Genomic DNA, 26,762 nt, shown 5'->3' on the forward strand with positions numbered 1-26,762 from the left:
CTTAGCTTTTGTCTGTGCAGCCCCTTTGTTCGAAAGCAGTTTTTTTTATACACTTCATGCCTGCCATCCATTTAACTGCTCCACATACCTTCTTGGTCTTCCTCTTCCTTTATCCCTTCTATTATTCTAGTGATAAAGTAGTTGTGCCGCATGCTATGTCCTGTTTTTTTCCCTTTTCAAGGAATACTACACCAGGGATTTTATATACAATATTTTGGATGGCAAAGTTATAATATCTCCAAAACAAAAGTTTCGTTGTAAATTGAATTCTTCATTTTTCACCGTACGACTCTTACTGATCTTTTTATTTGTAGCCATGTTTATTTTCTGTCAATTGGTATTAGGTCCGATTGGTCTTTTTTTACTCTTCGCCTTCTAACCCCTATCCCCACTAAATTGTGCATAGGATGATAAAATGTTAATGTATTTGTATAAAAGATCCGAACCCAGGAGTTTTTCAAAAATTTGAGAATGTATTATGGTTGTCAATCATAGATAGAATGTTGCATGTGTATAAAGTTATCACTTAAGCAGCCTATGACAGGTCATAAGCCCTATAAATACTCAGACTTCCATATTCTTCTTCATCGATATAAAAATAACTCCGAGATTTGTGAACAAGTACCTATTACTTGGACACGCTCAAAATGCGAAATATTTTTTTTATTCATATGGTAATATTATATTTGTTCATATATTGCAATACTAAAAATGGCGGGATTTGACAAATAATGTTTATTTCTTTATCTGTCAAAGTGAGTAAAATCTGCGACAAATCTGATTTTGTTTTGACGTCTAGGAGGCATGTTGAGAATAAAAGTCGTAATGTTTTTGAAAATCTCGTTCAGTGATTTGTTAATGCAATAAAAATGGATTGCCCAGATACTGACGGTCAAGTCGGACCGTTAGACGTTTGGCAAACGTTTAATTCTTCAACTATAGTATTATTCAAAAACCTGGAGCAGGCGGCGGACGGACTTGAAACCCTAATGACTTATATTCTAAATATCAAAAGGTAATTACTGTTATTTCTTACATGATAATTGTTAGTTTACATATTGGAGTAATTTGCGGCGTCTTTGTTTTATTAACAAAACTAAAATAATAAAAGAAATATCTCTCTGAAGCCGCCGGCTTATTAAAATATTTTTATAATGTTTTCATTCTACCAATTCATATTTTTTGTTTTTATTAGTTTACTTCGCAAGGCAAAGTAAAAATACTTGAAAACTGATAACTTTTCACAGTAATCAATGGTTAGAAGTATGGTATAAAACGATAATAATCTTTACTTTTTATAAATTATTACACAATAGTATAGTCGGATTATTAACCTGGCTACAATAGTGTTGGCTGGGAAATTTGGAGGTCTGTCAAAATATTTCGTTTGAAATTGTCCCAATGTTATTTGGTTTAAGAATTATTAAATATTTGTGTTTAAATATATGTACTCTTTGTTTTTCAGGGAATTCTCTGATTTTCTAGTACAAAGAGCATCCGCTCCAGAAAATGTTAAAAAACAATGTTTTGCTTTTAATAAATGGCTCTTGGGACGATTATTTTGTATTTTATCAGTCAAAAAACTATCCAGGTAAGATTTATATATAAACACATTTATATAGTACGTATCATAATGCACATTGTGATTTTTTTATTTGAATATTGTTGATATTTTTTTCTCTTTTTGCAGAATTCACAAACTCAGTGTTTCAACACAGTTGAAAATTATATCCATTTTGAACACGAATGCCGCACCGTTTTTAAATGAAATTATCGGGGAATATGTTACCTGTTTGCGTTTGATGATCAAATTTTACAAATCAAATTCGGGAAATAACACACCGGACACATTGGTCCTTGACAGATTTATTCCTGACGAATTAGATATACCGTTCTCCGTATTAGACCTCAGTCCAATGCCTGTGGAGATTAAAGACATGGATGCTTGCCAGGACGTCATAGCCTATTTGTTAGACATTTTGTGTCAGACTGCACTCTCGGCCCATGATTTTCATTTGTTCACAATCAATAAGAAGAATGTTCTGGAAGACGTACTTTATATTTTGATGAATTTAGACATGCGACTTAAAAACTGTGCAATTGAATTTTTTTCTAAAACAATAACCGAATTTGGTCTGAATTCCAACTCTAAATATTTGGACCAATTTTTCACTATCATCGAAAAGCTTGTTTGCACTATGGGACTATTATCAGAAAAGGAACCGATACAAAGCTTGAAACATATACATAGTTTAAATGGACAATTGTCCCAGTTATTTGGTATAGTTTACTATCACGGAGAGAATATATCGGATTATAAGAAAACAGTACTATTAAATGTTTGTAAATTTATACTAGAACTTGAAGAAAAGGATTGTGATGTCAAACGAGGAAATATTTTTTCTTTGGAATTGAAAGAAAGCTCCAAACAACTACTTGAAAAATTAATCTCCGAAGAAGAAATTGCATCATTAGACGCAAACACATTTGAAAATTTTGTGAAAGTAGTCCCGACATTTTTCTGCAGCAAATTATTATCTGACGCAAAGAAGTATTGCATGTTGCACGAGGAAGCAAAATCTGTAAACGTGCACGAGATCAGTACCACATTACAAGAAATGTTTTCAATGCTACTTGTGACCTTGCAATCTGCCGGCAAAGAATATGTCAATATCTTTGTTTTAAGTGCTCAATTGAACAGGGCTCTTAACTTATTAAATATTTTGTCTAATTTCAAAGTATTTTTTTTAAATTGGTTTCAACAGCGAAAACAATTTCTACAGGGTGTCCTTAATGAAACCGAGCGCAAGACTTTAAGTAACATTAGGTTGAATTTATTCTCGGCTGAAATAGTTAGCCAAATAGTAACAGAATTAAAGAAAGTAATAGAAGTTAATCTACAGAAAAGTACGCAACCGATGCACGAATTGAATGTCATCACCGACATTTTAACCAAACTACTTTTCCTTTCGAATGAGATGAACATTGCAGATGTTGAATTGATACTTCAAATAGTGAGTTTGCCGATTTATTCAAAAATAAATGGCGACCAAAATAGGTCAATCAGATTGCCATCAAATTTAGATTTTGGGAAAAATACAATACACCATCAATTCAGTTTTTTCAAGGCATTACTCGCACAGAATTTGTGTTTGAATGAACATATGTATTCAAGTAAATGGATGCAAGCGATATCAACATTTCTTGGCAATGAAATTGATTTACAAAATGTTTATATTCAATCGGAGGTAAGATTTCTTTTATCATTATAGGGCTCATTCTTTTTTCTATTTGATTGTAATATTGAAATTATATCATTGTTATTTTAAAAGCTTATTATTCTTCCGATTTATACTCAAATACTTATTCTAAATTTGCAAGTTAAATTGTAACATTTATCACTCTTCAATTTCAACATTTTTATTTAGTTAGATAAACTATGCCTCTGCATCATATTGATGCAGTATTATCTCGATTGTTACTTATATAAAAGCAAGGTGATAAATCCTGCGCTTCAAGCACCATCCCAGGGTAATATTAAATAAATATAGTAAAAAATCACTATTATTTATTTTAACCACCCCTGGGAATCAAATCCGGGGCCTCCAGAACGGTAGGTTTAGCTACCGTACATGGTAACTAAACGGGCTAACCATTACACTACGACGGCAGACAATTAATATGATATGATATGTAGGGTAAAGTAACATGTTTTGAACATGAATGAAAATTGTAAATAAAGACTTGAAATTGTGATTACATTGAATTATTTGAAGAAGAAAAAAAATAGAACCAGTCCATAAACTAGTGTGCATGTGTTATCTCAATTAACAAAAGCATTTAGACAAAACCCCATAGTTAAAGCTTATGCATCAACTCCCCTATTTATCCTACTATGTTAATTATTTATTGGTTTCAGATCATCAAATGTTCTCCGTTACTCTTATTAAATAATATTCTAACTCCGGATCTATTGATAGCAAACTATCTTCACCCGGCACTCTACTCTAAGAACACGGAAATTCTATATGAACTTATCCAAGTTCTTCCAATTGTCGTGTGCATCTTATCGAAACATTATATTATAACACATTCAACAACAGATTACAAAGTAAACATTGGGTTCAAGTTAACTTCCATCTACGGGATGAATATAAATGTCATATGTAAACACTGTTTCCACATGGATATTTTAACTTCAAATGAAAATAGCATCAAGTGTAAATCTATTCAGAAGAAAACTTTTGTATTGGAACGAAAAACAGATTTGTTTTATTCAAATGATAAAGTGATTCGTATCAAGAAGATGTTCAACGAGTTTTTAAATATGAAGTTGTATATTGGGATTTCAAACTCCGATTTAGGAAAATTGATAATCACTTTTGCCAGACATTCCATTTTAGATACATCTTCAATAGACGCTCTGTTGGGAAAGGCGTCTTTGGATGATTTAGTGGATATTTTAAAGCCACTAACTACAAGTGTTTTGGTATGTTTTATCAGATTTTTTTCTCTAGTGTCCCATTTTTTTCAATTTAATTTCATTCAAAGAATTTCTGTGTGGTGGAGGTTTTATCAGGGGCATGCGGTTACTGTTTTAAGAAAGTATTTTAATAATTACCAAAACAATTTTTTATTGTTGGTATTTCACTGGAGATGTATAAATGGCACAAAACAAAGTGCACATTCAAAACTCAATGGCTGTGTTAAGGTTGTCTTATATTTATTTTTGAATCCAGCGAAACATTTTGTCATCCTTTGTAGTCTTTTTGGATGTGGATTAGCTATTTTGGATGTGGATACGTATTTTAAGCCGTTTTGCAGTGTGGATGCGTTTTCAATAACACCATCTCTAGATCTGCAATTTTTTTATTTTAAATGCTTCAAGATAATTTTGTGTAAGACTATGTTTCGATACCATAAAATCGACAATTTTCAGTTGTGCATGTTTTCATAATGCCCAGAAAATGTACTATTTCCCAGCAAAAGAGGCATATTTTTAACTTAATATTTACCCGCTACAGGGCAGAAAGTATTGCTTTCGCATTTTGAAGAAAAGGAGAAATATTTTTCAAATGGAGAAAAAACCTTTAGGTTTTACCTAAAAAGATCTGTTGCACAGTAAAAAGTTCAATAAGTGGCTTGATATTTATTTTTTATACATCGTATTATATTTTTATACTTCAAAAATGTTCTCCTGAAAAATCAAGTTTTTTTATTTATGACGTTCAGTGAGCGATATGATAAAAATTGTAATAGCATTTGAGTAACTGAATCCTGAATTGATTTGAAACCATTTTTCTTTATTTTTAGCAAGACAATTCTTTGGATAATTCGATTAAAAAATCCATTCTGTCATCGGTGATACAGCTCATACTCAGTGCATCCAAAAAAAGTTTGGAGACAAATAACACGAGACAACAAGAACTTTGTTTAGAGTGCATCCGACAGTTTGGGCTGACGAGTTCTCCCGATGTAGTTCTGCCAAGTACCAAGTTGTTAATTTGTTTCTTGATGTATTCTAATTGTGTGTATGGACCGAAAGCAGCTCTGTATATTAGAGATATTTGCGAAGCTCAACATACAACACCGAACAAAGTTTACTTCAGGTATAAAAAGGATTTTTGCCGAGTGATGATGGAACACGCAGCTCATAATTTCTTACTCGGCCAAGGGTGCTCATCATCCATACAAAAGGTTTGTAATTCAATTAACTACCAATAAAGAAAGCAATGTCAGTATAAAACTTAAATCTAATAAAGAATACTACTTTTAATATTATACGGGCCAACATGATTTGCATAGTTTTAAGTTTGTAGTCTTCTAATTAATTTGAGGAAGTTGATCACAAATCTGGTGTTAAATTTTCCTAATTTCATTAGAATTTTATAAACAGAAGTTCACAGTTTGCCGTCCCCGCGGACTTTTTACATGAGTGCTGTAATTTTATGTGTGAAACGCGAATCCCGAGGACCTATCTATGCAATCATATATCCTAATTAAACATAATGTTTGTTCTTGAAGTGTAATTACTGCAGATCTGTTAGGAAAATTACTTAACACTTACTTCACATAAACTCATTTCCCTATCTAAATACATATTTGGATGAATATTTTAATTTATAAATTTTTTGTTAATGGGTACCTATGTATGTATTTTGTAAACATGACCATTCATAAATGTTTTTATAAGTCATTTTATAGACAGTTATTTCCTAAAGCAATATTTAAAAAATTTAATTAAATTGCAGGTGGTGAAAGTATTTGGCTATGTCGGATATAGAGACTTTGTATCAAAGGACACACATCACGCATTACCATACCTTATCCCAATCATAATGAAGACGGTTAAACTGAAGCCTATAATAACTGAGATGGCGTCACTTATTCACTGCACTCCTGGTGAATTTATAAGTAAAAGGTTCCCGCACATCTATCCGCACATTTACATTTATGAATCCGAAGACATTGCTGAAAAATGCTTCCAATATATCGAAGAAGTAACAGGAACCGGCATTGAAGAATTAATCAAGAAGCATTTTAGAGTTGTTTTAACCGAGTTTCTTCTTCAGTATTGTTGTGGCCCAGAAAAAGTTCTCAAAGCTTGTCGGTGGTTAGCTAGTATCGATCCGGAATATTCTCCAGTAGCTTGTGATGTAAATTTACCTCTTATTCAAGTAGCTGACTTTATCCAACCGAGGTTTCTCGGCGTTTTGGCTTGCTTCGACACTAAGCTCGTCAATGCAAAGGGCTCGATATCAGTCAAAAGGAAAGCACTAGAAAGCTTTCCCGATATTTTAAATCTGATGGGAGCGCGTCACATGACACCGCTGAGATTTAAAATCCTGGCAATTTTGAGAAGTGCTTTGACTTTAATGGAAGAATTCCCTAAATTGAATGCCGTAGCTTGGAACGCATTCATCCACAACATCGATACAGTCGTACTGGGTCCTCTTTTAACCACAATTTTTGTTTCGCTCGTACCTTTGCTGCAGCATGCTGTTAAAGAAATAAACGAGATTTTCGAGTACCTCATTGTGAGCAATGAAAATCTATTGTGCTCTCACATCCCAGATTTATTTTTCTTGGAAGGTAGTAATGTTAGTCCCAAGGTTCTGAAGATTGTCACCAAACATGTGACAAGAATCCAGCCCCAAAACTTTATAGACAAATTAAAGTGGTATTTGAAGTATCTAAATCAAGATGCGTCAGAAATAAGAGTATACGCATTGAAATTCTTGACCAATTTGATAAAGGACAGCCAAGGTGAAATTAGTGATGCAATATTTGGAAACAAAGATATAAATCCTACCGTCGTCGAATTGATTGACATATTAAATGCAGGTTTGTTACATTTTTTTCAATTTGTTTTTCAATCAATAATGTTATAGTTTTCCACTAATAAAAAAGATTATAATTTATAATTATTTCATAAACAACAACCATAAAAAAACCCCCCTTGATTTTCACAATCATTTATTGTTTATATAATGAACTTTAAAGTAAGGTGACTTTTTATTTATAAAGTAATATATTAAACATGTTTTAAATATTAACAAATTATGTTTTTAAATGCCCCATTTGTAAATTATTATAATTGACAAGACCAATCAGTCCTGTAGTCAGATACCAGCCCAGTGTAATACATACATATATCAAATAAAGCAGAGTAAAAAAAACTCTTAGCAATAATCTTGTCAGAAATGGAACACTTCATGCAAGTTAACAGAATGCTATGACCTCGACACTTTTGGACAGTTACTGTGTGTATATTGAATCAATAAAATAAAATCGCCAGGTTGCAGAGACAAGGACAGCAGTATCAGCGAGTGGAGCGGGCGCTGTCTGGGAGAAATGGGGGCCCTGGAGCCTTCCCTGCTGCCGCGTCACCAAACTAACCTGGCGAGGGCGGGAACCTTCGCCTTCAGCGTCCGTGATACCGGTTTCATTAAGCTGGCCCTCACCGAGCTTACTAGAGCCTTCCAATGCGAGAAGGATACTAAGGTTCGGTTTTAACATTTGCTAGCATTCATTTTACTTTTATCTTTTCAACTTCCTTGTGCAAGGTGTTACTCATTTTGCTTTCATCTTTTCAACTTGCTTTATCTCATTCGAGAATCTAAACTCTAACCAGGTATCACTCGGTTTACTTTGATCTTTTCAACTTGCTTCACCACACTCGCGAATCTCAACTCTAACCAGATGTCACTCATTTTACTTTCATCTTTTCAACTCGCTTCACCGCACTCGAGAACACTAACTAGGTATCTCTCAAGAATGTACCATTTGTGACACAATTTGTCATACTCACATAGAATATGTAAGCATGTCTAGCCATCCTCACTGCAGAACCTGCGCCTTGTTGCGGAAGCAAGGCTCATTCTTCTGAGAGTTTCATGATACACACTAGCAGAGTTTGTTAAAAGCTGGCCTTGCGAGTCGGGAGCCGAGTATTCGATTGCTGTTGGTTTTAGATATCAAAATATTAAGTTACAATCGGACTATTAGTACCTGGTGCTAACTAGATTCTGGCCTCTCGTAATCAAGCCATTTGTCAGTTATTCACTTATAAAAATTTGGTTTTCATATTCCAGAATATGGATTCCTACGCATTAGCCATTCAAGAAATACTAAAGGCTTTTGATATTTCCCCCCGTGGTGAAAATAAAGAGTTATGGAACAGTTTCCCTGATCATATGCATCAAATAATGGTTCCTCTACTCTCATCCAGGTTTGAATATTATTTATTTATTTTTGTTAGATAATTAATTCCATCATAATTTTGATAATGATTTTTAATAAATATTACAGGTATAATTTAGCATTTCCGTTGAATCCTAAACGTCCAAATCGAATTCACCGAGTGTATGGAACAAACAAAGCTTCGACATTTAACGAATGGGCCTTCAAGTAAGTGATGTTATTATTCTATCATAATATTAAAAGGTATGTGTGTAAGAGAGAGAGAAGTCTGGAAAAAGGTGATAGAACAATTAGAACAATGGAAAATATGTACAAATGCGTCAAACGTATGTGAAAGGTATAGAACATTTCACTATAGAACAGTATATAGTTTGAATGTATTTTTAAGTCCCTAAATAACGCATAGTTCAGTATCATAGCTGTTCATCCTGAGAGATATTCCCCACACCTTTTCACTGATACAGCGCAATAATCTTTCGAGATGTAATATGTGAACACAAACACATCGTAAAAATAAGAGAAAATCTGCACAAACTTATAAGATTTCTACTATTATTCCACAGTCAAGTTAGTATGCTACCGAGAACCATTGGGAGATTCTGAAAAGGCAGTCCTACCCACACCAGGATATTGCAATGGTTTTTTTTTCAGCTGGGCAAGTCAATTAATTCCACTCATAGACATGAAGGCAACTCAAGATGTCCTAAGAATGGTTCAACCGAGTCTGAAAAGAGACCTCCGCACTCTCGTACTGTTCCTTCCTTATGTCATCCTTCACACAATCATTTCCAATAATGATGACTCTTTTCTCAAGGACGAGATGTTGGCCGTTATTGGTGAGTTAAGACTTGAAATAATGTATTCTGAAATTCAATATGTAAATGTGTTTTATGACAGCGTTTTTCTTTATTTTTAGGTCCGGAATCTTTCAGTAATGAGGCTGTGCATGTAGCAGACATACCCAAGTATAGAACGTCTATGATGTTAAACCTGTACCCTGCAATTACACCATTGGTTTTAGAGGAGGGCACTCAAGTATGTACACCTTATTCCAAACGAGGAATGCATTTGCTCCAGTATGATTGATACCATTTATAATACACATTCTATCAGTGTTCATAAATCTTAACCAAATTGACATCCTTATTTGGTTAGATCAGCTAACACCAATGACCTTAAGGGACTAGTTCAATTAAGCAGTCTCTAAGTTACATAAGCTAGTAAGATCACGGGCATGGCCTAGCCATTGCATCTATTGTCATTTTTCTTACTCCCCGATTCCTTTTCTCTTTTAGCGGGAATGTTCTTCAACCTGAGCTCCTTCACTTGTGTCATCTGTATTCCATCAAATATATTCCACTCCCATATCAATGAATCGCAGGACTGAGCAATTTGTCTAAGTGTAATTAGCAACATTATTTTTTTTTTTTTTAAATAAAAGGAATAACCCGCAAAGCGTCTATTTTAGATGCTTATCTGCAGGTAGGATAGTAAGGATAGGGAAGGTAAATGTGAAAAATACAGGCGGGAATCGAACCCGCGACACCAGTTTTGCGGTCGAGTGTCTACCCAACTTGACTCCCTCCAAATAAACTCCGCTCGGTTAGGCCTAAGAGTGAACGCCAAAAAGACCAATGTCATGTGCAACTCAGCCTGTCCGGACCGAGATCAACATCTTACTTGTGAGGGACGAGCGCTCGTTAGAGTCGACACCTTCAGATACCTTGGAACACTCATGGTGGAGGATGGTAGTGTCCAGAAGGAACTGAATGTACGGCTCGGAATGGCAGGAGCTATATTCAATAAAATGCGCAATGTCTGGGACTCACTGCTTTACTCGACAAAAACCAAGTGTCGTCTCTTTAACGCCTGCATCCTAACAGTGTTGCTGTACGGATGTGAGTCGTGGCACCTCACCAAAGCTCAAAGCAAGAAACTAGCAAGTTTTGAAAATAGATGCCTGAGGCGAATACTGGGTATAAAGTGGTATGACTTCGTCAGGAATGACGATGTGAGGAGAAGAACTCAACAGCCCCTCATACTGGAAGTCCTGAAGAGAAGAAGGTGGACATGGTTGGGACATGTCCTTAGAATGCCACCTGAGGGCATCAACCCCTCATGTCTCTTCTTCCAACCCCGAGGATTCCGGCGCCCCGGAAGGCCGCTGACGACCATTCACCGACTATACTCAGCGGAACTTCGAGACGCCGGACTGACCTGGGAGGAAGCCAAGGAGATGGCGCGTGACAGAGTGACTTGGAGACGACTCGTGTTGGCCATATGCTCCACCTAGGGAGCGAACATGGAAAAAGAAGAAGAAGAAGTCTACCCAACTACGCCACGGCGCCTGTCATTACATTGCGCATTGATCTAATGCAGTGCCCTATGCACCGTCTGAATGCGGGTAGAGATCACAGAAGAAAAAATATACCAATACACCAATTTGATGTGTATTATGCATAGTATCACTCGCAATATGCCAAATGAAGTTTTACTCTTCTTTAATACTTATTATTATTTTATATATTTTAGTTAAAATGTAGAAAGATGGTGTTTGTTCTTCTGGACTTCTTCAACCGTTGGCTTCTGGAATGGACTCACGCCAAGAAAAATGTCTTCACAGATAAAAACTATGTGTGAGTAACACTATTTCCAGCAAGAAACTATGTTGTGATTATTTTCAACTAACAGACATTAAGTAGAATGTTTGATTTGTTTTGCGTTGGCATATCATTCAAATTTACACACATTTATCTCTTATTATTCATAGTTTAAATATTTATAGATGGTATAATCTTTCAATATTTTTTCAATGTTTAAACAGGGGTTTAGTAATGTTATTTTCTACTCATGACTTTCCATAATCCCATGTTTGTAGAAGGGTAACTCTAGCTGAGAGAACAGTTTTGCTATTTGTGACCTATTCTAGAAACATGAGAATACCGAGAAATAACTTTATTTATAATGTGAACAGTACTTACTTATGTTCCATGTCAAACATTGATCAATTTTGCATTGTGCTTTCTGATTAGCAAGATCAAGAAGTTCCTTGAAGGATTCTGCAAGCTGACGATAGCCAAGGGGAACTTTCTATGTGGAGAATTGGAAAGAGCCTTACAGTATCTTGAAATGTATGTGGAAGGATCACCGGAGCGCTTGCAGGAACAACTCGGCTTCCTAGCCGAGATATACGTCGTTCTTGATGAACCGGATTGCGTTGCCGGTAAATATTCTTTACTTCATGCATCTTGTCAGATCCCCCGCGATGTCGACCATCACTTGAAAGTATGTACCCCTGGCGTGGACAGCTCTAAACACCGCCTCGACTGTTCTGTTATCCATCCAATCTCGTATATCCGGAGCCAGGAGATCTGCCTTCTGCCCATACCTCGTCGACCTGTTTTGCCTTCTATGATTAGTTGAGAACATGCCCAAGATAGGACACCTTCTGGCCTTATTTGGTCTGGTCTGGTGATATCAATCTCTCTCTGGTCTCATTCCTGCGGATTGGTCTGTAGCAACAGATGACATCTCTTTCGCCGTTCTTGCCTATTTTCGGAAGTCCTCTTCAGCTCCTCATACGTCGAGCAGCCCATGTCTTCGTATTAGTCGCTTAGGTATTCGCGGCGTGGGCATCCTCTGGCGTTTATTCCCTCGATCGTATCTTCTGACTGATTTGCTGACTGATATCAGTCAGCAAATCTTTTCTTCTTTGGAGCACATTTGCGTTCCTGACCATATCAGACCATGAAATGTGTAGCATTCTACAATGCAACCACATTTCGAATGCCTCTAACTGGTTCATAGTGCTGATCTTGAGGGTTCATGATTCAACTCCATAAAAAACCAATCACCAAACATAGCACCTAATCATTGTTTGCCCAAGCTTCAAATGGAGGTTCAAATAATTATTTTCTTAATAAATATTTTTTTATAGAAGGATATTATTTTTATTAGGTATTCTAATGAGTTTTTTTCTTCACAGGAATTATGAGAATGAAGCAAAGTGAACCTTCACTTTCAGAGCTGATCTTAGCACACAAAGTGACTGGGCAGTTGCAAGATGCCGCCACCTGCTATGAGAAATGTGCTCAACATGGAGACATAGATGACGAAAGGCTTCAGGTTGATTTATTGAATTTTGTTCTAAATATGTATGTCTAATAAACAACAACTAAGATAGGATGAGCGATAAACATGTCTATGGATATTGCAAATGGTGCTATACCAATACAATTTCGCAACAGTACAAAATAATTTGAAGATGTCTCATTTAACAAATAAAATATAAATTTATATTTGCACTCTGTTAGTTAAAGTTAAGCACTCTTTACATAGCTTCTTTTGCAATATTACACATTGAAAAACCATTGAAAAACATTAATTATCACATTGAAAAACCTTAAACTATAAATTATTTTTGTATCTCCTGTATGTTATGTTTATAATCTAATAATTAAAAAAAAAATATGATTAAAAAAATTTTAAAAACAAAAATATAAATTTTGTATTACCATGTTAGTATTCGGCTCAACACAGGCCATGCCTAAAGAGCCGTAATACGTATAATAAATGTATATATGAAATGAATATGTATATTGAATGTATCTATGTATTATGAAAATAAAATAAATAAATAAAAAAAATAAAAAAATAAAAATAAAAATATCAATGACGAAACAAAATTTACTTAAAAATTTTAACACTTTGTTCTTATCAATTTCAAATTGAGGTATGCAACTTTTAATGTATACAAAATTCTATACTACAACGAGTTTTTTGTTTGGGATTTATAGGTCAAGATGTCTTTTTCCAGCTAACTATTGTAAACACATCATCAAAACAAAAAACAAATTTTAAGTAATAATGTTTGTAATTTTTTTATATTTTTTTATTTTGGTTTGATTTCAGGGAATGGTAGAAGTTTATTTAGGATTGGATCAGCCTTATACCGCCTTGCGCCTTTTACAAGGTGCCAACGGTAATAGTTGGGGAGAAGGAGCTCTGGCAGCTGAGCCATTTTGGAGGCTCGCCATGTTTGATGACCTAGAGAAACTCGTGGAGCAGCCAAATGTAAGCATAATAAAAAAAATTAAACTGAAGTTAGTCAAATATGAACATACAATATGTACATTATTTTGTGACAATAACATTATTTGAATTAATATTTAAAATATGAACATACAATATTTACATTATTTTGTGACAATAACATTATTTCCTTTTTTTATGCCTTATGTTTTGTTAAAATATTTTAAACATCTCGCTATTATTTGTTTATCGTCTTAACACATTGTTTGCGAGAAACGCCTAAAAGCGTCTTTTACGTACTTTTGCCAGAGAGCAGGAGACGCTTACCAGCATTCTATTTGCTTACTTTTGGTAGAGCGCTAGAGATGCTAAAAAACATTGTACATTGTGATTAGTATACTGAGGGTCGGGCAGCAGACTGTCCGAGTATTAGGGTCGGGGTTGATGAAAAAACCGCCCGATAACAATGTGTCAAGATATCACAAGCACTCACCCTTTGCACTCTCGTATTGTCCTTGTTATCGCTTCAAGACAGGTAAAGTAAAAAGGTGAGAAATATGATTCCCAGGTGTCCAGCGATGAGCGGTGGGGTGTCCGCGTGGGGCACTGCCTGCTGGCGCTGCGGGCGGGATTGCGGGCCCCCCTGGAGGCGCAGCTGGGGGCCGCGCGCGGAGCCCTGCTGCGCCGCCTGGGGGACGGGGCCTGCAGCACCTCGGTGGGGGGGCTGCGCAGGGGGTACACGCACGCGTACAACTGCGCCCTCGGCCTGCACATGCTTGCAGAGATAGAGCACTGCGAGAAGGCAATCTATAGGTATTTATAGATTTGGCATTTAATTTGTAGAACTCCATTTTAATATATGTATTAAATGTTAAATTAAACACTGATTTTTTGAGTCTACTAAGTTGTTATTTATTGTTAAAAAAAAACTCATAAAAACACTCGTACCCCAATATAAAACAAATACTCACCTACTTATTATCAAATGTTAATCATGCTCTAATCCATATATATTTTTCATTCTTCAGTTTGTCACAAACTATGTCCCATTCCAAAAATCTGTATAAAACTAAACAAGTAAAATCTGTTATCTGAATCGGCAGCCTAAAAACTGTATACATATATGGAAACACTGCCCGGGACCTCCAGCACAGTAGCTAAACACGCTAACCATTATACCACCGAGGCGAACATTAACACGAAAGTATGTAAAATACGCTTAAAAGCGTATTTTACATACTTTTGGTAGAGAGCGGGAGACACTTCTTGTCTAAAAGTTTCCTATAACTTAAAAGCTATACATAATACCAACTTCATCGAGAGTAATTTGAGTATAAAATAAAATAATGCAAATAAAATTCACTTCCCAGGTACAGTTTAGTTTAAAACAACTCACTCCTCTACTCTAGTAAACATATCCCGAGTAAAAGCCTCTGTATTATAGAGTTGGGCTGAACCATGAACATTTCTGTTTTTTCAGGATCAAGGATTTGAATGATGGTAATATTTCATGCAACAAGATAATAGATGAGCTCATTGAAGAGTGGGCCTTGCGTGTGAGGTTGGTGCAGTCATCTGCGAGGACTGTAGAGCCAGTTTTGAGACTGAGGAGGATTTTGCTAGAGCAATCTAAGGTTATTGAATAACTTTTCCTGTTTTCCCTTAAACCTATGTATCTTAATTTTATCATAAAAATACCCATTTTATTTGCTTATTATCTATATTTACAAATATATAAATGTTTCTTTGTTCAAATCTTCAATCTGTTGAAGTTATTAACTGATTGCATTAAAAAATTTACACAACATTGCATTAAAATATTTCATATATTATATATAAATTAGAGCCAATTGTTAATTTGTAAAAATATAGATTTGAAATAATTCAAACGAATAGATTTAGTTCCATTTTGCATATTGCTTTGGCTACATTTCCCCTGTTTTATAGCTCAATACAATTATAGGAACTGTTGGAATCCTCACATCCACAAACAGCCGCCCTGTTGGATACTCACATTGGAAAGATTTGGCTACAAAGTGCCAAGTTTGCTAGAAAGGCCTGCATATTCCAACAGGTGAGTGTTGAATATCGATTTGTGATTAATTTATATTAAAGTTATATGATATTTATGATTTTTCTTTGAGATTTAAAGAATGACAAAATGTGCATAACAAATTATAAAATAAGGCATTTGCCTGATACAAGACAGGAGTAAAGTGATCAACTGCACTCTCACTCTTTTAATGGACTATATTTAAGATATTGCACTGGTAGCTTGTTGTCAGTGCTCACCAGACAATACCAAAATTTTTAGCATTGCATAATTAATTTCTCTTATGTCGACCATTTATTAGCGAACGCTTATTGCGGGGGATTGGTACAAACGGAGCGGAGGCGATGGTCTCACATCTTAACACATTTCAGATGAGTATTTCTTACACTTGCGAACTGCTGGCGACAGATTTAATAATTATGTACATATAGTTAAGACCTTAAAAAAGGGACTGATATATAATATTAATAGATTATTCCTTCATTTTTGGCTTTGAAATGAGGCTTGCGAGAAGGTAAAAACACCCTTCTCGTCCTGAAGCATCAATCGACCGAACGGGCAAAAATACCTTTCCCGTCTAAAGTATGTTAAAACCAACAACTGTCACATTTCGACTACAACGTAATGATTTTTCAAAACTCTTTTTCCAGGCGTACATTTACATTCTAAACGGTGAAAAGTACAGTCCCAAAGAACTTTTTATAGAGAAGGCCAAGTTATATTGGTTGCGCGGACAGCAGGAACCTGCATTTTACACCCTCAAGAGAGGGTTGGAAGAACATTTCCCCATCCTCACGCCTGCAAATAGGTTACTTCATCCTCATCATCTTAAGAATGTCTCTTTATTACCCCCGTTTATCCTACTAACTGATTAACTTGTTCTTGCGTATGATGTTTTAGAAAGTTGTGTGCAAAAGCCAAATTGCTAAAGGCCCTTTACAATGATGAGACCACTAATGTGGACATGGATGTAAATATTATACACTACAAGGAAGCGGTTGAAGTTTATCGCCAATGGGAGAAAAGTTTGGTAAGGGAATAATACTTACTCTTTGGGCTGGGCTGGGCTACGTCAAGATGTAGTGCTACAGGCGTACGCTGGGGGCTTATCGGTCGGAATATGTAGAATATGTAGTATGTAACAACGAGGTATTAAGTAGGGCTTGGGAGTCTAGATGCTTACTATATAAAGAAGCACAACAGTGAGCCAAATGAACAGGCCATAATATAAAACACCCAGAATTAATAATAATGAAATTCAAAATATATTTAAGTACTACATATTAAAATCTTAAAAAGCAACCCTTTTAAGTTGTGAATGGTATGTTTAATGCACAGAAAGAATAAAAGATCATACTTACAGTTTTTACCTTTCATTAATACAAAATACAAACTTAACCAAACTTAAAATGATAGAGAATGGAAATACTTAAACGAAACAATGAAATATTATTTGTGAAATGTGGAAATAAAGAGTTTAAGAAAAAGTATAGAATTAGCGACAGTTAAAATCTAGTCGAAAGAACGAACACCGAAGGTAGCCGAAACTCCTGGTTCGTGTCCGCTGTTTGGACCTGTTCGGCCTGGCGCGTGACGCGTCGTACAGTGTTGCCGCCACACCTTTAGTGAAAAATCCAACATCAAATTTCAAAATATACAGGATAAGTAAATGAATTTCTAAATACTTTTTGTGTACTAGGCAAGCCTTACGAAATAATTTTAAAAAATCTCACATGGATAAATTAAAAGTCAATTCTATAATTGCTTACAATTTAAGTTTGCTTTAAAGTAAATTAGTGATAGATTTAAAATAATGATAGGGATAATAATTATCAAAATAATTATAGGGGGTGAGGATTCACTTTTTTGGTATAGACAAATTTTTACAGGTTTTGTGAATACAAGCAATATTATGATTTAATTTTTGCAAAGTAAAACAACCGAAATTAAAAAATGATAATAAATACCTGTATTGTTCGACATATCCGAGGGATTGATTCTGGCTGAATATGTGTTACATTTAAACATAAATAAAATAGGAGACATTTCCAGGTATGTTTGGCATCCTATTACGAGAGGGTGTGTGCAGCGATGGGTCCCGAGGAAAGGAACGGGCCATCCGGGGGCGCTGCCCGTGCCAGGGCCCTGGACTGTTACGGAAGGGCCTTGCAACACGGCCACAAGAAGCTATACCAGAGTATGCCCAGGATGCTTTCTATATGGTAAACTAATTTTAATTTTAGGTTATAAAAAAACCTCAAATGAAAAATAGTAATTTCTTTAATTGATTCGGCAATCAGTTTGTGGTAAAATCTATCCATTTTTATAAGTAAATACCAATATTTCTTAAAATCCATTGTAATAAAAAACGGAAATAGTAATAAATAAATAAAAATAAGAAACAGTTTCTACCCCCCCTTCAATCTTCAACGTCCCAAGGACACAACTATTAAATTTAGAGTTGGCTTCACATACGGTGTTTGAAAATAAAATACACCCATACCTCGCTATACGGCTGCTCTTTATAGGGCATTTCGCTATAACAGCAAAAAAAACTTTTTTATTGATAAATATACATGTTGCCAATCTTGTGTAAGCGCAATCTCGATGCACACTCTTTTCTATTTCCTTGGACATTTTTTTAAGCCAGGCCCATCCTTACCAGCGAAAAATTATGACGACAGTGATCTGCAGGTTACCATTTCTTCGTCATTAGATATTTTATATGGATACATAATTTTTATATACACGTACACAAATTTTATGTAGCATGAAGTTGTTTAAATTTTTTTTATAGATTATTGTTAGTTTTTTGGAGTCTGTTATTATTTTATGTACAAATGTGTGTGCTTGTTATCTATGTATTTTTTATTTAAATTAAATAAAAAGATAAAATTCATTCTGAATGATAAACCATGTTACATACTATTTAACAAATTTGGAACCGATCCCATTGAATTTGTATGAATTTGTATTAGAATAATTGATTTCTCATATGGCTTTTCGCTTTGCGACCAACTTTCGTGGAACGTATCTAGGCCGTAAAGCGAGGTATGAGTGTAATATTAATTAGCTTCATTACATTAAATCTGAAATGCTGGGAACAAAGTGAATGGTGCACTGAAATCAGTTATAGCAAATAAAAACCTATCAGCGGAAGCTAAACTGGCAGTGCACAACGGAGTCCTGGTTCCAACTCTAATGTATGGAAGTGAAACATGGAGTTGGCAAAAGAAGGATGAAAGTAGACTGAATGCAGTCAAAATGCGATCTCTCAGAAGAATGTGCGACAAAACGACATCGTTTATATCGATCATCATACATATGATAGATGTGCGAATAGTGAAATAAGGAAGGAATGCAAAGCTGAGATAACCATTATAGATAAAATTAAGAAAGGTGTGTTGAGATGGTTTGGACATGTAGAAGGAATGAGTGAGGAAAGAACGGTAAAATAAATTTATGAGGCGAATGTTAGTGGGAAAAGAAGCAGAGGAAGACCGAGAAAAACATGGCACGATCAGGTATGCCAAATACTTGAAAGTGGTCAGGTTAGGAGTCGTAACAATCGGCGGGTATGTATGAGGAGATGCATGAACGTGGAAGAGGCGAAGAATGTTTGCAAGGACAGAGTGGTGTGGCGCTCTCTTCTCTCTGCCTACCCCTGCGGAGAAGCGGCGTGATGGTTAGTTAGTTAGTTTTAGTTACATTAAATCTGACTAATTGAGCGCCCATTGCATCTGTGAGTTGCGTTTATCACTTTATAATTTGTGATTATTTTCCAGGTTAGATTTTGAAGTACAGTCTACTGAACCGAAAAGTGCCTCTATGGTGACTCTAACCCAGATCTGCAGCATCATAGACACGTTCACTGAACGTCTCCCCCGGTACCTCTTCCTCACAGCTTTCTCACAAATCATCTCCAGAATATGTCATCCTATCAAAGAAGTGAGTCATCTTACAAACTATTCAATCATAAATGATTCAGGAAGGGCTTAATTTTATGAATTTTATTTTGAAAAAAATTAAAAATATGTTTCTTTTTATAATATCTGTTTAGGGTGAAAAATTCAATTATTCAAAGTAAAACATAAAAGTATGTGCGTTAGAGAAATACATTGACCATTCATTACCCGCTACGGAGTGATAAATTGAATAATTTTATGTATGTGTGTGTAAATGCGTGAAGTTTTTTTTAAAACAATAGTTTTATTCACTCAAAATTAGGAATTTACTGAGTGGCTCCACGTACTGCTACAAACACAAGAACAGAATTAAGAGATAATTTTTTACGAAAGCTTGTTTTTATCTAAACAGTAGCCCAATCTTTTCTTCTCCCCTTCTATTGTGGGCATTTTTTTTGACATTCGCTTTTATTTGTTTTCCGTAATTACTCATGAATTATATTTTTTGTTTTTATTATTTTCGAAAGTTGGCTCATAGAAAATTGAAATCTTAACTCTTTTCGCATTTGCTGAATTCGGTTTTACCTTTAGAATAATTTCAGGTCTATGCGCAGTTGAAGTCGATAATCATCAAGTTGATATTGGCGTATCCGCAGCATTCATTATGGATGATGATGTGCGTCATCAAGTCCAGTTACCCGCAGAGGATCAAAAGGTGTCAGGAAATACTGAGCGATCCTCTCCTCAAGGAGCCTGCGATGCTCAAGTTCATCTACGACTTCAACCAACTGGCGGAGAAGTTGATCGAACTCTGCAATAAGCCGATTGCAGATAACGTACAGGTAAAATGGCATAGTTATGCTCACTTTACAACCGGAACCAGCTATAGGAATTGTAATGCATCTTTTTTCAACCCAATTTGTAAAAGGTTTAAAGTAAATGTTTTTGTACTAACTGGCACCATTGTTTCAGGCAACTCACGTGAGCACTTTAGTGAGATCTCTTCCCACACTTCTGAACTCTGATAATTTCAGTCAAATAATGATGCCCCACGAGCAGTTTGTTAAAATTATTCTACCCTTCAACTCTGGTCAAAAGGTAATTACTTTTATTGTTATTATTATTATTATTTTTTGTTTTAAAAAAAAAAAGGAATACCCACAAAGCCTCTATTAGAGGCTTGTCTGCAAGTAGGAGAGTAAGGATAGGGAAGGTAAATGTGAAAAATACATTGCAAATACCCAGACCAATTGAAAATAAATCTTTCTTGAATTTATTTTGCACTTGGCATCTGTTGGATATGATAGGCCGCCCAAACTAACCCATTTGACATAACTTAACTATTTTGTGCCCAAAAGCAAGGTGCACATTAATTTCCGCAGTCTTTTGCTGTTGAAAGTCAACATTCCAGTATTTTGACAGAAACTCTGCACTACGTCATGATTTTTTTTTTTAATGGGCTAAAGCTTGCATCGATGCAAGAGGTAGCAACTTGCCAAACCAATCATTCACTACTTATGGCTTATGGCTATGGTTCCCGTTGCCTCAGGATTTGTCGTAAGAATTACATTCTATCTGTGTATTGATATGTACATACTTCTATGTTTATTGGTTGAATCTGATGAGTTGGCCCATGAAATCTAGTTTACTTTTTACTTCCTTTTTTTTAATATGATTTCTTAATCATAAAATACAATAATCAAATATAATTTCTACAGTTAAATTATAATTTTATTTATGTATTATGTTTTGAAGCGATGCAAACTTAAATTAGTTTCTTCTAGGAAAAAGATTCCAACTTCAATCCATTTCCTGCATTGGTGTATATAACTGGTATAGAAGATGCTGTCACCGTATTCCCATCGCTACAAAGACCCAGAAAAATTACATTAAAAGGTTTGTTTCTATGAATAATTGCAGACCCTGATTTTCTGTTGCTCTTTCCGTGTCCCTTTACCACATCATTCTACCCGTAATCGTAAGAAAAGAAAATGTGATAGTCGTTTATATTTCTCATGATGTGTATTTTTTTTGTAATTTTCTTAATAAGACTAAAAAATATATTTTTTTAATAAAATTATTGTATAGATTATGTTTTGTAAAAAATGTATTTTGTTATATCTCAACTGAGATTAAGAAGTTATTGATATGAGAATGTGAATTTCTGGGATTTTTTTAACTGAGTTTAGTCAATGTGCCTATTAAACTTTCGAGTAGTAAGATATTAATGACATTTTAAAACATTGTTTGTTCAGTTGTTAAAACATCAATATGTAACTAGCCGATAAATGATTTAATTGTGTTGTATCATCAATAGATGGCGTTATTAGTCCGAATCCCGACCAAATCTGGAAATAATTGAGAAATTATTGCGTGTGACCCCAAATGTGGGGCCACAAGCTATCTGATCTGGTAATTTATAGCCTCAAGGTTGCGGTAGTACGCACGGAAAGGTTAAAAGATTGTTTAAAATTAACCTTTAATATTGTGACGTATTTTCGCACCTTCTTTCCTAAAGGCACAGTTCCTTAAATCTTTTCCTAAACCACCGCTACGGTATTTAGGATCTGACGGCAAAAAGTACATGATGATGCTGAAGCCAAAGGACGATCTGCGTAAGGACTTCCGTCTGATGGAGTTCAACGGAGTGGTGAACCGGTATCTGCAGGACAATGCGGAGAGTCGGCAGCGGGGGCTGCACATCCGCACCTACAGCGTGCTGCCGCTCAACGAGGAGTGCGGCATCATCCAGTGGGTTCCCGATCTCCTCGGGTTCCGACCCATCCTCATGAACCTCTACAAGGAAAAAGGTAAACAAATTGTGCAACTTTATAATAATACAATAGGAGTTTTCTTTTTGTTTTATTTTTTAATCAGAAAAATCGATAATACAATGGCTGGCATAAAAAAATACAAAATTGAGCTTTTCTACCCACTTTATCTACCCGCAATACATTCAATTATAGCCATGTTACAAATTGTCTATGATGTGTAAATTCGATCACGCTAAACTGTCGTAGTCGCTTTCATTTTTCAAAAACGGACTGCCGGACGGTAAAACTCCGGGTAGTGCACTTAGAGCGTTTGTCCACTACACGGAATTACATGGAATTTTACCATCCGGCACGTCAGTTAGCGTTTTAAAACGATGATTGGCTTGGATTGGCTTGTGCTTTTGTCCATCTTTCTTCGGATCGGAACTCTTGATCGGTGCGTGAACACGTTGCGCGTAAATTCAATCACGCGAAACTGTGGTAGTCGCTCTCATTTTTCAAAACCGGACTGCCGGGCGGTAAAATTCCGGACAGTGGACAAGCGCCCTTAGTCGCATACAAGTGAATTTCATTTTTACTCGTGTATTGTGTTCATCATCCAACTGATTTTAGTATGCAGAAAGTGCTTAACACTTTCGAAAGTTTTATTGCCTCCCCTGTAAAATTTCCTTGTATGCATTTTGGATAGTTCTCCATTCAGGTGAGAATATGCACTGTTGTCAAAACAGATCACAGGAAATCTGGAATTTGAATGAGTAATGATGCCACATCTGATGACATCCCAATTTATTTTTATAGAAATGTAGACAATTCTTCATGTCGGCAACATAACTAGACTAGCAGCCTTTTTGGCCGTAACAAATAAATCCTTTACATCTAAATTTGAAATAAAAATGAATAAGAATAGCATGGATTTTAATTATTGTATTAATTTATTAATATACTTTTTTAATACTCTTTTTCGTTGCATAGTTATATAAATACATATCAAATCAACTCTTTTCTCTTTTTATTTAAGGAATCTACACGACCGCTCGGGAACTAAAAGAATTGATGTGCGCCCTTAAAGATCCACTTGCCAAGAAAAGAAAAGTTTACGAGGAACAGCTGTTGCCGAAGCATCCTCCTGTATTCGGAGATTGGTTCCGATACACATTCCCAGACCCCCATGCGTGGTACGCTCAAAAAGATTTAAAATCTATCATTTCAATTTTATTGTAAATATCACTTGAAATAACTTATCTTTGGAAATAATAGCTTCAAATAAGTATGTAAATATTGCTTTTATATTACAGGTATCAAGCTAGATCTGCATACATAAGGACAACAGCTGTCATGTCTATGGTTGGATATATACTTGGTAAGATATCTTATTGGTGTAATTATTTTTTTTTTTTTTTTTTTTTTATGTCATCACCAGTCTGATGATGTCGGTAACGACGAAACCCGGTCGCTGGTCAAATAAAAAAGTGGAAAAGCTAAAAATATTGGTTTTAATCTAATAATAAATTAAAAATGCAATTCCATCACGAAGTGTCAGTGGATAATATAAATCTATGGTGTAATTATCTTGCATTTTTTGCCTACATTTGTAGCATTGTGGTGGTTATCATATGTTAGAGTTCAGGTAGATCAACATAATTGTCAAGTGTTCAAACTAATCTTAAAATTCTTTAAGTAGATACTTGAGGATGAGCATAACTTGGAAAAAAAATAAGAGGCACTTTGCAACTTCATACCTTAGAACAAATTATATGCATAAATTTGCACTATGAGGTGTGCCACTTACTATACCTTTAAAAAAATGTTCCTTTGACTCAGACAGTTGAGGATGTGTTAACGTGGTTATCATTTGTAAGAATTATTTTGAACAAATGTACTAAAATACGATTAAATGTACTAAAATACAATACGATTACTTAAATGTCATTTATGTTTTGTTGGGAAAGTACTAAAAAAAAACTTATTAAGACCAGGGTTTCTCAAACTATTCAAGTTAACAGGTATTCCTAGAATGGTTTTAAATTCTACGATGGAACTTTGCCTTTGTGTAATTTACAATAAAAACAATGCTGTATTATTCTGATGCAGTTGTTAATCCTCTATTGGATTCGAATAAGGAGAAAGGGATTTTTAATCAGGACTCAACCATTAACATGATGTTTCCAGGGTTAGGGGATCGCCATGGTGAGAATATATTATTTGACTCGACCAATGGAGACACAGTTCACGTGGACTTTAACTGCCTGTTTAATCGGGGAGAGGCTTTCGAATGGCCCGAGAGAGTTCCCTTCCGACTCACCAGAAACATGCAGCACGCCATGGGGCCTTTGGGCTGTGAGGGAACTTACAGGTATGCAATAATACAGCGGGTAATAATACCTCCACAGTATAATGGTCAGCATGCTTGGCTACCGTTCTGGAGGTCCCGGGTTTGATTCCCAGGGAGGTCAAAATAAATATGGGTGATTTTCGCTCTCATATTTATTTAATATCACCCTGGACTGGTTCAAGAAGCGCAGGGCTGATCACCTTGCCTTAACGCAATGCAATTAACGATCAAGATAACACTGCGTTGCTACGATACAGTGCCCTATGCACCATTGGGTACGGAGGGTTAACAGAAGAAAGAATAGTATTGAGGGTTCCCTTCTGACTCATCAAGAACATGCAGCATGCCATGGGACCATTGATAAGTTAAATGATTACATTAAAATCCTTGCTCTCTCCAGGAAATGTTGCGAGGTGACATTGCGGGTTTTGCGCGCGCAGACGGCCACGCTCATGTCCGTGATCCGGCCCTTTGTGTACGACCCGCTAGTGGCGTGGCAGCGCGCTGCCTCCCGCGACACCGCCTCCGCAGAGAGGACCAACCAGTCTGCCAAGGACCATCTCGCGCACATAGAGCAACGCTTGCAAGGAATGGTGAGACAACCTTTTTATTTTTAAGGTGTTTTTGCAAAGGTTTTTTTTGACAGGTTTTCAGGGGGACCGTAGCTTGTATTTATTTATCATTGTCTCTTTGCGAGCACTTGTCCCTTCATTGGAAAGGTACAGGGATATTGAAATTGTGTACTCTCTATAAAAATATTGTGGTTAATCCAAAAACCAGTCAATAAAGGAGAGCTAGAATGCCTCCACAAAGGTACCCAGGGATGGTATAGTGTCAGACCAAGACAAGGAGATCTAGAAGACGACCAGGTGATAATGTCTAAAAAGAATTTTCCAAAAAATCCTTCCAGTGATTGAAAAGGTTATTTTTAGTGAAGGCACTTTTTTCAGTTCTTTTATTTTATTTTTTAAGTAATTTAATTAACACACTTTGGATGGGAAGGTTATTTCTATCCATTTGGTCGATTGATGCTTAAGGACGGGTTGGGTACTTTTACCTTCTGCGCCGGCCTCATTTCGAAGGCAGAAGAAAAGGAATTATCCAATATTTTTATATGAATATTGTACACCAATCTCTTTGTTCGGGTCTTACTATATGTACATAATTATCAAATCCCATCGCCTGCAGTCCGCAGGTGTAAAAAATATTCATCCGAAATGTGTTAATTTAAGTAATCATTAAGTTATTGCCAAATTTCGCTTTCATATAACATTTCATTTTTTTGGAATATTTAATTTTGATTGGTTTACTACAACATTCCTTTTGTTTCTCTTTCTCAGGTTAGGACGAAGGGCAAACAGTTTTCTCTGTCCTTATCACCAGAAGGGCAGGCTAACAACCTGATCTTAGAAGCCACGAGTGTAGTCAACCTCTGCCAGATGTACATCGGGTGGGGCCCTTTCCTGTGATTCCTTATTCCATACATCTTGTGTTTTGACTTGGTATATATATGTATACATATTTCAGTGATGTTATGGAAAAGAAGGGCTAGTCTGTAACTAACTCATCCTCCCTTTCCATGACACCATTGATTTTACTGTTTTTATATTTAACAATATTATATACTTTTTTATCAAAGCATGTTCAACTTTTTTACCTGTCCTGTATAGATTAAATGTGAAAAATGCACCATCTCGATGAATTTCAAGAATAGCCTGAAACATTACTATCTATTCTTGGAATTCTAACTGTTCATCATATCATCCCTTCGTTGGTTTTCTCTACCTTTCATTTTTCAAATTCATTTTGGAATAATTCCATATTTTTTTAACAAAGATTTTAGGCAACCTACCACAAAATTGAATCTGTATAGTATTTTTTTTAAAAACCAGAACAAACATTGAAGAACAGCTGATTCTACTGGGTCGATCGTCCCGTATTTCTCCAAGTTTAGCTAGAGTACT

General features: G+C 35.6%; 1 protein-coding gene across 4 annotated transcripts; it reads left to right on the forward strand.

Moving 5' to 3' along the window:
* The first annotated feature begins 755 nt into the window (after positions 1 to 755).
* On the forward strand, positions 756 to 26,437 carry mei-41 (ATR serine/threonine kinase meiotic 41). 4 transcript variants are annotated; one of them, XM_088272327.1, is made up of 31 exons: positions 756 to 1,015; positions 1,466 to 1,591; positions 1,691 to 3,248; positions 3,920 to 4,489; positions 5,314 to 5,697; positions 6,252 to 7,344; positions 7,799 to 8,004; positions 8,595 to 8,731; positions 8,812 to 8,910; positions 9,355 to 9,539; positions 9,620 to 9,738; positions 11,236 to 11,339; positions 11,736 to 11,926; positions 12,689 to 12,828; positions 13,615 to 13,776; positions 14,303 to 14,547; positions 15,215 to 15,368; positions 15,698 to 15,808; positions 16,438 to 16,595; positions 16,688 to 16,817; positions 17,840 to 18,009; positions 19,573 to 19,735; positions 20,295 to 20,534; positions 20,665 to 20,790; positions 21,477 to 21,588; positions 22,257 to 22,502; positions 23,485 to 23,641; positions 23,762 to 23,826; positions 24,636 to 24,819; positions 25,199 to 25,391; positions 26,139 to 26,437. In XM_088272327.1, exons 1-31 carry the CDS (start codon positions 870 to 872, stop codon positions 26,265 to 26,267), a joined length of 7,803 nt encoding a protein of 2,600 aa, XP_088128453.1. In that variant the 5' UTR covers positions 756 to 869; the 3' UTR covers positions 26,268 to 26,437. The 4 variants fall into 4 exon arrangements, with proteins under 4 accessions (XP_088128453.1, XP_088128454.1, XP_088128455.1 ...); XM_088272328.1 differs by lacking the exon at positions 3,920 to 4,489; XM_088272329.1 differs by lacking the exons at positions 23,485 to 23,641; positions 23,762 to 23,826; positions 24,636 to 24,819; positions 25,199 to 25,391; positions 26,139 to 26,437 and having other exon boundaries at positions 21,467 to 21,588; positions 22,257 to 22,393.
* The last annotated feature ends 325 nt before the right edge of the window (positions 26,438 to 26,762 follow it).

This window comes from Brachycentrus maculatus, unplaced genomic scaffold (assembly GCF_059751285.1).
Source record: "Brachycentrus maculatus isolate JH-2025_06_01 unplaced genomic scaffold, ASM5975128v1 h1tg000494l, whole genome shotgun sequence".
NCBI classification, from domain to species: domain Eukaryota; kingdom Metazoa; phylum Arthropoda; class Insecta; order Trichoptera; family Brachycentridae; genus Brachycentrus; species Brachycentrus maculatus.

Bases quoted from the DNA above. Each gene is read 5' to 3' on its own strand.
- mei-41 (XM_088272327.1), top strand. From the start codon at position 870: ATGGATTGCCCAGATACTGACGGTCAAGTCGGACCGTTAGACGTTTGG. The intron at 9,540-9,619 runs GTGAGTTAAGAC...CTTTATTTTTAG, and splicing joins CGAGATGTTGGCCGTTATTG to GTCCGGAATCTTTCAGTAAT. The intron at 21,589-22,256 runs GTTTGTTTCTAT...TACGGTATTTAG, and splicing joins CAGAAAAATTACATTAAAAG to GATCTGACGGCAAAAAGTAC.